Source organism: Anas acuta, chromosome 3, assembly GCF_963932015.1.
Source record: "Anas acuta chromosome 3, bAnaAcu1.1, whole genome shotgun sequence".
Classification (NCBI taxonomy): domain Eukaryota; kingdom Metazoa; phylum Chordata; class Aves; order Anseriformes; family Anatidae; genus Anas; species Anas acuta.
The window spans coordinates 22887633-22899690 of NC_088981.1; the positions used below are offsets into that span (position 1 = coordinate 22887633).

A 12058-nucleotide genomic window follows, 5' to 3' on the forward strand; every position below is an offset into this window, starting at 1 on the left:
AATGGCTAAGGCATGTCTGGAGACACTATGGGAGCTGTCAAAGACCAGGTAAGAAGGAAGAGGCTTACCCTTCATTTTAAACATCTGTTTTAGCTGTTTGGATATTGCGAATACCCAGAAGTCACAAAGCGCAATCTCCCAAATTGTCGTTTAAAACGGCTTTGCCTTTTATTTACCCTATCTGCAAATATCCTTTTCACCTTGTGGGGAAATATCTCAGGGCAGTACTTTGCTGAGCGGATCAGTTGCAGTCAGATCGCCCCTGGGCCGTTTCTGCCTGTCCTCCTGAGAGATGCCCCCTGGCAGCGCCTCAGCCTTCGTCTGGCCATGCTCTCCTCCTCAGAGGGGCCTCCTCGGAACGGATTTACCTCATCCTAAAAATAAAAAAAAAAGCAAGTTTGGGCAAGTCATTTTTTCAAGATCTGGCCCAAGCCGACCTCAGCTCATAGCCCACGCTCACGCTGTCGTGATGTCGTGATACGGTTTCCATCAGAAACACGCGGTCGTGACGGAAGACACCGCCTTACAGGTGACAGGACCCCCACACACACCCACCCACCCCTCGGCGAAGCCCCCCGGCCGCCTCCATCACCGTCGGCAGCCAGCCCCGCGCCTCACACGCCGGGGCGGAGAGGAAAGGAGGGGAAGGGAGGAAAAGGGAGGGGAAGGGAGGGGAGGGGAGGGCGGCGGAGGGGCCGCTCGCAGCTCGCTCCGCCGCCCGCAGCAGGTGGAGGGGGCGGGCGGAGGCCGGGCACGGCGCTGCGGGAGGCGGGACGGGTTCGGAGGAGCGGAGCCTCCCGGAGCTCTTTGTCCTGGGGCCGAGCATCCCCTCCCTTGTGCTGTCCGAGGGCGACGAACTCCGCCCGGCCGGCGGCGGGGGCGCGGACGCCCGTCTGCCCCCCGGGGGCTCGGGGGTCGCGGCTCCCCCGTGCCGGCTCCCCGCCATGGCCTTCACCTTCGCCGCTTTCTGCTACATGCTGTCGCTGGTCCTCTGCGCCGCCCTCATCTTCTTCGCCATCTGGCATGTGAGTACCCTTCGGGGGCCGCCAACAGCGGCCCCAGCCCCGGGGGGGCCGTCGGGGTCCCTGGCAGGCGGAGCGGGAGCAGGGGCGGGGGGCTGAGGCGTGGGCTGGGCCCCCGAGAGCGCCGTGGGGCTGTGTACACGTATATCTGCATCCCGTTAAGTTTTCACAAACGTAAATCGAGGGAAGTGCTTCCGCGATAGCTTGTGAAGAACACGCTGGTTTGTGCCTCTGGGAAGGGCTCGCACCCTGAGCGCCGTGGTAGCGTTGTGCATGTGGAGAACTTCTACGGCGTTGACTTTCCTTGGCATGAAGGCAGCCGTGCACCCAGCATCAACCCTGCTAACGCCGCAGCTCTCCGAGGGACGTGGCTTTTGTTGCCCAGGAGCCGAGCGCTGTCAAGAAGAAGCCTCCACATATCTGGTGATGCTGATCTTTCCTTCAATAAGTGCTACGCCGACAACTTTCTTAAGCGTCACGTTTGAAGTTGAAACTCCATCAGTCGTTGTGATGCGTGAGCTGGTGTCTCGATTCCTTCTTCACCAATTTCACTTGAAAGTGGTGGTGTTCACTCCCTGCTGTATGCAGGGGGGCTGTGATAGGACTAAGTGTGTAACTTAAAATATGGTTTTCCACAATGATGAAATTATCCATATGCATAATTTAAAATTCTTTTATGTTGTTACATAGTGTGGAATTATTTACACTATAGCTTGTACGTCTGTGTATATCACACAGAGAACTTTGTGCAGTAAACGTTCAGGCTGGAGCAGGATAAGCTGAAACAGAGCTCAACCAGTCCAGGCTGGATGGCACTTTGAGCAACCTCATCTAGTGGGTGTCATCCCTGCCTGTGGCAGGGGGTTGGAACTGGATGATCTTTAAGGTCCCTTCCAACCCAAACCATTCTGTGATTCTGTGAATGTCTTTGCAGGTACCTGATAGAATAAGATTAAAAAACAAAACAAAACCTCCTCTAACTAACAAGCAAGGGAGATAGAGAATGTATTTTTCTTATAACATGAGTAAAGCTGCTAGCTTAGCTGTATGTAAGCACGTTAGAGGTAGGAAGCAGTCAGCTGAGAGGATTCTTTGAAATCTAATTGTTCTGAACAGTTAATGGTGCAGTTACAAAATTTTTCTTATTAATGAAATGACAAAAAAGGCGATGGTGATGTCGTGTACAGCAAAGACTGAAAAGGATCTCTAGGAGTCAGCTACTGTACTCCCACTCTTTAGAAAAAAAGGGGTAGTACAATTTAGATGATTACTCATGTTTCCTTCTTTCCTTTTCCCCAAACCATAAGGTCTCCCAAAGGGATAATTCTGCAGATTCTTCAAACCAATTAGAGTTCAGAAGTGTTTTCTATGTGTTTGCTGAATCTCCTTCTACAAATTGCACTGGTATTTCTGTAATCACTACCACAATTTTATCATTTTTTATATATTTGAAGTCTGCTACTGTGTTTCAGTAGTTGTCTTTTTCCTGGACTGAAGTTGTTTTTGGCTGAAGACATACAGTATGTCTAGCAAATGGTGCGAATTACTTTTCCATACATAAGTCAGTGTAGTCACTGCAAATTTAGTGAAACATTTTTCAACTTTCAGTCTGTAAACCCATGGAGAGCAATCCATTATTTATAGAGATCTGTAAGAAGCAAAGAAGAAAAGAAACCCTTTGTCAATAGGCTTATGTGTATGGCGCCTGTTTCTCACATCCATTGTAAAATTATTGAGGGATTGAAATTGAAAATGGTTGGAAACACCATTCTACTGTAATAGAGCAAGAATTGGTACTCCTGTTATAAATAGATAATCCTATTGAAGTGCATGGTTTGTGTGAAGGTCATAGAATAACAGATGGAACACCCTGCCAGAACAAATTTTGAAGCATACCGATTACAATACAATTTCTATCGTCCTTTCTCTAAGAACTGTTATAATTTGCTTCCTGATTTCTTCTTAAATGTAGTCTGACATGTAGCTTATGTATTGAGTCATAGGAGTTTCTTTTACCTTAAACATCTCATTGTGAAAATCTTCCCAAGAAACAAAACTCCTACTCCTTCCCTGCAACCAGATTTTCATCTTTATATTTTGCTGTAATATATTTGCAAGGGACAGTTGACACATTTTAAATAGTTTCTTATAAGGGCAGCAGAGGATTTTAAATATTACATTTTTCTGCTAAAATGTTTTTTTTCTTTTTCTTTTTAATGTTTTGTTACTAAGAACAAAGTGTTGATTAATCTGAGCATCTCATCACATTGAAAGATTACAGGGTTCTAAGGCTGAACCTGCATTTACATTTTGTATGTTATTTTAAAGGATGAGTATAAAATGCAACATTTGGACTTCATGTTGTTCAGACCAGAATCTGACTGAAATTTGGGCAGTTATTTGGAATGAATTAACAGTGGCTCAGACAAAATCTCATTTTCTTCCTACTCAGTAGCCAGGTGGATTTTATAAGAGTGATAGTTTTCATTACTATAGATGTAATAGGTTCAATGAAAGCTTCTGTGGCATGGGAATTTCTTAAACGTTTAGATTGTTCAATGATCACATTACTTCCATCTGTAATGACACAACACTAAAAACATTATGTAGAAATGTATACTTTTGTGTCACTGTTGTGGAAAAGTACTAGAGAATTTAGTAGAGAATGGTGATCCTTCTGCTTGGTTTCTTCTAACAGTCCTGTGGAATTTAATAAAGCCTTATATTCCCATTATGGAATTACATAGGCTGTTTAAACACTATATAGGCTGTTTCTAGTGTTTGGAGTAAACTTTGCATAACTCTGTGAATTAGATGTTTCTAAATTTAATAAAAATTTTTCATCTGAGGTCTCAATGTGTTGAGTGTGTTTGAGTTCTCATAGGTACACAGTTTAGTAAAGTTGATTTTACATGAAGCAGTATTTGCCAAGTGTGTATCAGTTAAATGAGATTTGTCTTCAAAAGAAGTTAGCATCAAAATGTTAAGAAAACTTCAGTGAGCAAATATCTTATGGGGAAAAAAAAATATGTGTGTATATGTATATCTTACATGTGACTGTAAGCTGTTTCAGACATAAACTTTTGATAGCACTTTATTTGCATTACTAGCTGTGGTATCATCTACATGTATATTGACCAAGGTGTCCTCTCTGTTGGACTAATACAGCTGAGCATATTTTGGTGGGGTTGCATGGTACAGCTAACAGCAAGATTTGGTCTGTCAACTGCGTAATTTTATATCTGCATCTGATCGTGCTATAAACTCAAAAACAGAGTGTATGGTCTTCTTACTAAATATCATAGACACTTTGTTTTGCTATCTTCAGCTATTCTCAGCATTATAAACAGCATTTTAATTACATAAGCTGTTTTACTCAATTCCTAAACTATTTTAACTAAGATTTAGCTTCCTGTTAACATTTAAGCGAGCCATGTCAGGTCTTTTTGAACTCCCAGTAAGATTTGACATACCAAGTTCTTTTCTAGTATGGCTCCATTGATTTCAATTATGTCTGAACTGAAGTTGACTGAAAGTGACCAAATTCTGGTTTATGTATTGTCACTTAATATATGACGTGCTTGTATAAAGTCCTGCAGTGCTATTTTTCTCTACAAATACATTGTTTTGGGGGTAATCTGACTACATGAAAGACAGTCCTTCCCTTACTTTGTATTTTAAGATGAAATTAACTGCTTTGAGATTTGTTATTTTAAGAAAAGTTTTATGAAAAGAGCTTTTCAAAGTGTTCCATTTTATAACACCACAACAAAACAAAGTAGCAAGGACATTACTGTTTGAAAAATTAATTCAAATGGTGGACCATCTCTTTGAACTAATACCAGTGTATCTGTGAATGTGTGCAATTGCTTAATGACCAGTAATACTTAAGGATTGCCAGAAAGTATTAGGAGTATTGGGCCAGAGAAAAAATGAATGGTGCTGGCGTAAGGAGTTGTACCACATCAGCTGGGCTTATGCAGTTCTTCAATATAGTTGTGAATTCAACTGATTCTAGAAACAATTGTGTCATGGCAAGAGTCATATGAGCTGAAATCTGTGGTAGTTACCTAAATGTAATAATAAGAATAAAATAGCAGAGTATATATTTTTTGCTTTATTTATTTATCCTTTCGGAGTTTGAGGACAGTGTTAATGCTGATAAACTACCTTCATATGACACTGGCCTGAATTAACAGTTACCAGATCACAGTTCTATTTAAAACCAGTGGGAGGCAGTGACTGAAAAAAAGTATTGTAGGCTAAGATGGACTTTTAGTTTCTAATTAGCTACTTTTTTTTTGAGAATACCAAGGAAGGAAGCCTTTGGAAACTATGTGGTGTGCTGTTTCCTCTATTGGCTTTATTTGTTATGTTTAGCAGATGGCTTAAATTTTCTTTGTTTCTCATCTACTATGTGTGGATAATAGAACTGAACTCCAAGTACTGCATGACACCTTTTCACATATATCCCTAAAATGTCTTTGCTTTCCAACAGAAGGTGCTATGTACGTAGAAGACCTTGCCACTTCTGCTATTTTTCACTATGGTCCTGCTGATGTGGACTGTATTTTATCAGTACTCAATTTGCAGTAGTGTAGGTAGAAAAATTCGAAAGCTCTCCAAGAGTTACATAAATGGAATTTGGTGAATATTCAGTATCCATCTCACTTAGGCTTCCTCATAAAATTGTTAGCCTAATTTTTGATAAATTGTTTAACCTTATTTTTAAAGATAAGTCAAAAGCACACAAGATAATTATTTAAGGCTTGTGCTGATGGCAAATCACTTGAGCAAAGCACTTTGGCCACAAACTGGTGGCTAGTCTATCAGTTTTCTCTGCGTATCAGTAGCTTAGTTTATCTGTAACTGTGGTTTGGAGGATAGCTGGCTGTTCTATCAGAGTCCAGTAAAAAGAGCTGTAAGCTCACTTGAACCTGTACTTCTCTTCAGCAAAGGCTGCTGGTCAGCTCAATTTCTCCGTACAATACTTTAGAGCCTGCCTTGAAAAGAAAGTAATTTCCTTGCAGACTTGGTTGAGCTTGAATATTCTTTCAGTCATTGAAGTTCAGTTCTGTACTTTAATGAGTCATTAATTCAGTTTTCTGAGAATATTGGATAATTACGTGATTAAAAATAGAATGAAATTAAGGTTTGAGGAGCAGGAACACAAACACTGTTGTTATGTTATACATATTTCTGGAAGAATTTTTCTTCTCTAAGCGACTGAGCACATTGTCCCTGAAGGTTTCATAGTCGTGACAGCTTAAGGAGTAAGTCTGATGTGTCTGGCTATAACGTAGCTTGACAGCTCCCGTACACTTTGCTTTCAGAAGTTAGTCACATTAATGCTGACAGACAGATACCAGGCCAGGCAGCTTAGGCTACTTAACAAAATATACTTTATGTATTGAAAAGTAAATATATTTCAGTTTAGTTGCCTTGTCATGCTTGAGTATTAATTAAAAAATGGTATAAGTCTTTGGCTGTGCCACAGATTTAAAAGCTGTAAAAAGATTAAAATGGATCTCTCTATATATTGGAATTGTCATGATGAGATTTATTTGGAGAAGGGTTTTACATTGTAAATGGTTGCCACTGGTTGTAACTCCAGATGCTTCACAAGTCACAGTGACACTGTTATCAACGTACAATAAATTACTCTATGGAGTCTTGTGCCTCCCTCCTTCAGCAATGTGCAGAGAACTGTTTCAATGTTATTTGGTTGTCACATATCCAATCTTTTTTGTTTGTTTGTTGTTAATCATAAGGTTAATTGGAAAATCTACTTACTAAAGGGATTTTATCTCAAAATTGGCAAATAATATATTTGTAGTGCTTTTTTCAACTGCTACGTTTGTTGATAAACATGGCAATATAGCTGTCATATTTCATTAGACTGTGAGTGCCACTCTCTTGATTGAGTCTGAGGCATGAGGTTTTAGCTCTTATTACATACATTTGTATATTCAGCCACCAAATACTATGTTCAATCACCCTTAAAATTCAACACTCAGACTTCTGGCTGAGTTGCTTTCCTTGCCCCCTTCACCCCTCCCAGCATGAATGACCTTCTATCAGAATGTTTTTCAGAAAGAAGAGGAGGAAGCTGAGCAGAGAATGAGAATCTAGATATCTCTTTGACCCATTCCTCTTCTTCAGTGTCTCTGACATGCAGTTCATTTATAATCAGTGTTGTTGCTGACAGCTAGCAGTGACTCCGCCAGGCAAGCAAACTCTGTCTCACAGAAATTAAAATTAGGGGATACTGAGGGACTGACTGGTTTGTAGGTTGGTGGTTTTGAAAACACATCCACTTTCTGTGGAAACAAAGAGTCTTTCCAATATGAAACAAGTAAATACTATTGTTATTATTGTCGTTCTTCAAAGGGATAGTCACCTAAAGTCACAGAACAGAGTCTGTTCATGAAGAAAAAGCAGACATCAAATAGTATTTTATTTACAAGATCAACTTGTTCCAGTGTTTTACAGTTGGAAATTCCATTTTATTATTATTACTATTTATTTGTGGCCATGATGCTTTTCAGAGAGCAAGATGCAATTTTAACAGGATGGTTCCTGTGTTCCTTAGGTAATAATTACACCTTCAGAAATGTCTCCTTCCTGTTCAAAGAAATAATACCAAGTTCATAAAAAGATTTAAATTGGGAGAGACCTAGGAAATCACCTAGTCACATCTCTTCTCCAAGGCAGGCCTAATTTCAAAGTTAGGCCAGGCTGCTCAAGTCCTTGCCTGGTTGAGTTGTGAGTTCCTCTGCAGACAGAGACTCTGCAGCTTCTCCAGGAGCCTGTTCCAGTACTTGAGCACTCTCACTGTGAACATAGTTTTTATTATACACAGTTGTCACTTCTATGGGTGCAACTTCTGACTTTGTCGCTTGGTCTCGTGGTGCACCCCCCTGAGAAAACCTTTGTGCTGATTTCTGTCAAACCCACCCCGAGAAAATGAATACAGTAATTTGATCTCCTACCCCACAGCCAAAACCACTTCCCTCAGTCTCTCCTTGTGCATCCAACCTTCTTTTGTCCACCAGAATGGCCAGATCCTTTTCTGCTGAGTTGCTGGAAGGCTGCAATGTTATGTGTTGACAGTGTGTCCCAGGAACAGGACTTTGCAGTTGCCTTGGTTGGCCATCATGAGGCTTTCACTGGCCCATTCTTCCAGCTTGTCAAGGCCACTCTGAATGGCAGCCATAGCCTCCAGTATGTCAACTGATCCCCCCAGTGTGGTGTCCCCTGCAAATTTGCTCCATCTGTCTCATTTTCCAAGTCATCAATGAATATGTCAAACAAGACTTGCTGCAGTATTGATCCCCCAGTAGCTCCTAACTGGGCAGCCCTAATGGCAGACTTCAAACCTGAGACCACTACCCTTTCAGCCTGATGGTGTAGCCAGTTTTTCACCTTGTAATCTGCCTATCCTTTCCCTGTCACCCCTGTCTGGGTACAAAATATTTTGTGGGGACACAGCATCTCCATCTTGCTTAGTGTTTCATTGTGTGCCCACATAAACTCAAAGGAACATCAATGTACCTTGTCGTGACAGGACAAGGGTCTCTTTTCTTCACTTCCCATTGAAAAAAAAAAAAGTTACTGTATAAAGCAAGGATTTATTTTTAGGAATATTGTAAAAAGTTACATTAAAAGGCACTGGAAAATCACAAAACATTTATAATGGAAGCAGGTTTTCTCTTTAAGATTCTGAAGGACTGCTGAACTTGCACCTACCATTTTGATAAAGTGAGCACATGACGCAGAACACAGAGGTGATGAAAAAATGATGCTGTCAAGGAGTTGTTCCATAGAACTTTGCCTGGAGCTCCTCACTTATGCAATAGATCATAAAATACTTTTGCGTTGTTTGTGGGTCCTTTCGTATTTCTAAGCTTTTGGAGGCTGTGTATAATTCTAGCTAACAGAGCTAGATTTTATTTTTTTTTAATACAGCTGGAAAACTAAGCACATCATAGGAGTAACTGGTGTCCAGTAACAGAAGATCTACAGTAAAATGGTGGGAATTAGTAAGTTATAGTCTTTGTAATTATCTGATAACAGTTGCTGTGCAAATGCCAGGTATTGTTGATAACGTGCCATTTTTTTGTTGTAATGACATTTGATTTTTGAATGCATTTAAATGCCAGCCATCTTTATGCTGTGAGTCACTGTTTCAAGTGTTTGATTGTTTAGTCAATCTTCTGTTGCATTATTATTTTATCCTGTTAAGAGTTCTTGCTGAAGTTATTTGTATCACCATGTAAATATAAACTACTTTGTACATTCACAGAATGGGTATTTATAAGGAAGCATAATGAAGGCTCCATGAAGATCAATTCAACCAAAAATTAATCAAAAACATGTGCTTCAGAGTTGGTCTGCTATTACCTAAACACTATTAGATCCTTTAGAAAACTGATTTGTTGATTTTTTTTTAAGTGGCAGGTGTGTTTGGATCTATGCTAAAATCTGTCCTTATCCTTAGTCATGCTCTTATAATTAAACTAGTCAGTGTCATAGGAAGGTATGTGAACAGATGAGGCAAGATAATAGTGTTGCTGTTTGATTATTTTACTCTAAAAGCTTGATCCTTCTTACTGGCTGCTGTACCCCTTCCCCTCACCTTATTTCTGCAAAAACAAGTGCATTACTACTGCATCCCTTCCCCATGCCTTATTTCTGCAAACACAAACGTGTCTGGTGTGTATGTCTGGGCTTCAGAGTTACTTCCTTTAGGTTCTGCCTGGCCTCTTTCTGGGAAAGAAAATCAGGGGAGATCTTGAACCTGGTCATTCCTGCCTGATGCCACCTGCTCGAAAACCTCCTATTCTCTTGTCCTGCCTCTTGGTGGTCCAGCTGGGCTTCTGCTGTGCCATTTGGAGGCAGGGAATGCAGATCATCAGCACTTCTGCCTGCTACCCTGTAATAGGTTTCTTTCTGAGACAGAATTGGTAGGACCTCATGGTTGAGTAGGTAATGGTTAAGAAGAATGGTGTGGGAAGAGGGAAGGTGGGACTAAGGGAAGTAGGACTCAAGGGAGAAAGATGGTGTGTGTATGAGTAAGGGACAAAAAGAAGGATGATTGAAAATGCAAAATTCTTGCTTGGGGAACAATTATTTGAGAAGAGAAGAGAAGGCTGACTGAATCCAGAAGGTATGGTTGAATTCAGATGGTGGGCATTTTTGGGCAGACTGTGTAATGAGTCTTCTGTGTGGGTATGGTGTAATACATGACATACTTGAACAGATTTACTAGGGACAGAACATGAAAAATGCATTTTGTGGGTTTTGGTGAATGTACATAAACCATTGCTGGTGAGAATGGAGAACATGACAGAGGGAAAAGAGGTAGCAGCAGCAATATGAAACCTGTGAGGAAATGCAAGAGAACTCAACATAAGGAGTGGGGGAAGATACTTCTCCCAAACAACAGTTTTTGCACAATAAATTGACACAGTTGAGGAGAAAATTGACCTGAAAAAGAGTGCGTGTAAGAAAACAAAAATCTCAACATGATGATTTGTAACCATATATATGAATCTTTGAAAGTTAAGTAATACAATACATTGGAGTGGGATGATAAGATTGGAAACTTGGTAGAGACAGCAGTAGCCAACTCACAAGTCTCTCATTTATTACTTTTATCTTACTCATATTGAAAAAAAATCTTGTCTTTTGATCTCATTCTCTTACCTCCTTCTTTGGAACAAATATTTTTTCTAATCGTATCTATTCTGGTATATTTTTCCATCTGTTTACTACCCTTTCCCTAAAATTATTCTGCAAAGACATCCTGTTTATTCCTAGCCTTGTGATTATCAGCTTTGTGCTGGTAACTAATAAAAAATGTGCTTCAGTTCCTTTCAAGAATAATTTATGAAGCAGAGCCTTGTGACTTTAACATGTCTGTTAAACTTAAATAATACGTTTCCAGGTAAAATACACGTAAACTTTTTTTTTTTTTTCCTTCTCAGAACAATGTGCTGTATTCATCAGTTTTGAAACCAATGGATTTATTTTTTATTTTTTATTTTTTTTTTATTTTTTATTTTTTGCTTAATATTGTTAACAATATTTTTTGTCCCTTAAAAATGTCAAGAGTTGAGTTTCGTTCACAGAATACTGCTGTTTTTGAACTGTTTTTTTTTTTTTTTTTTTTTTTTTTTCCTTAGGCTTTCTGTTTCACTGTACCAAAAGCAGCACCAAAGTTTTAAAATAAATGAACTGTGACAAAATACTGAAATTATAGAGGGGGTGGGGGAAACATGGCACTCTTCACCTTAAAAATTCCTCCTCCACTTGAGGTCTGTTTTGAAATGTGTACTAGCTGCAGGGAGCAGAACTATTAGCCTATTCAGAAACAGGCTCTGTATAGCTGTATTAGCATCATCTCTCTTGTACAGCTTGCTTGCTTGTCTTTTCTTCTCTTAACGAACTGCAGTTTATCTGCACAAAGCTGTTTTTTTTCTCTTTTTTGTTTGTTTGTTTGTTTTTGTTTTGTTTTTGTTTTTTCCTGTCTGAGTTTCAGCTGGTCTAGACTGAAAGTAAGGGAGTGGATTTACAATTGTGATACAAGCACAGTTAATCTCTGAACTCTGTCAGTGGGGAATAGGTGGAATGTCTTTCTCTTTCCTGAATGTGAGAGGGTTGACACATCTCAGTTTCAGGATAGCAGGGTAACATATTTCAGTGATTGTGATGAGAAAGTCAAATCTGTGTCCAGAATCTTGTTGTTAGTAAAACTGTTTCTCCTTGCAGTTGAATGAGGTGATTTAAAAACATTTCATAGCAGTTGTAGAAATCTGTCAATAGATGCTTATCAAATCATCCTTCTGGGAACATCGTGTTCCCAACAGAATTTTGCAGCTGCTGAGGTTTTTTTTTTTTTTTTTTTTTTTTTTTTTCTCTTGGTGGTTTTGTCAAAACTGATAACAACAAATGTATTCTTAACATTCAGAAATGAGGTTTACTTTTTCAAATTGTTGTCTGCAGGGTTGCCATTATAATAACCAGTAATGCAC

The 12058-nt window shown here is 39.8% G+C and overlaps 1 protein-coding gene across 1 annotated transcript in view; it reads left to right on the top strand.

Annotated features, from left to right (window-relative positions):
• Positions 1–616: 616 nt before the first annotated feature.
• The window catches only part of CNIH3 (cornichon family AMPA receptor auxiliary protein 3), a 42621-nt gene continuing 31179 nt past the window's right edge, over positions 617–12058 (top strand). Inside the window, exon 1 of the mRNA XM_068676099.1 lies at positions 617–1025. Within this exon, the coding sequence (XP_068532200.1) occupies positions 945–1025 (81 nt within the window). The 5' untranslated portion in view covers positions 617–944. The remainder of the gene's footprint in view (positions 1026–12058) is intronic.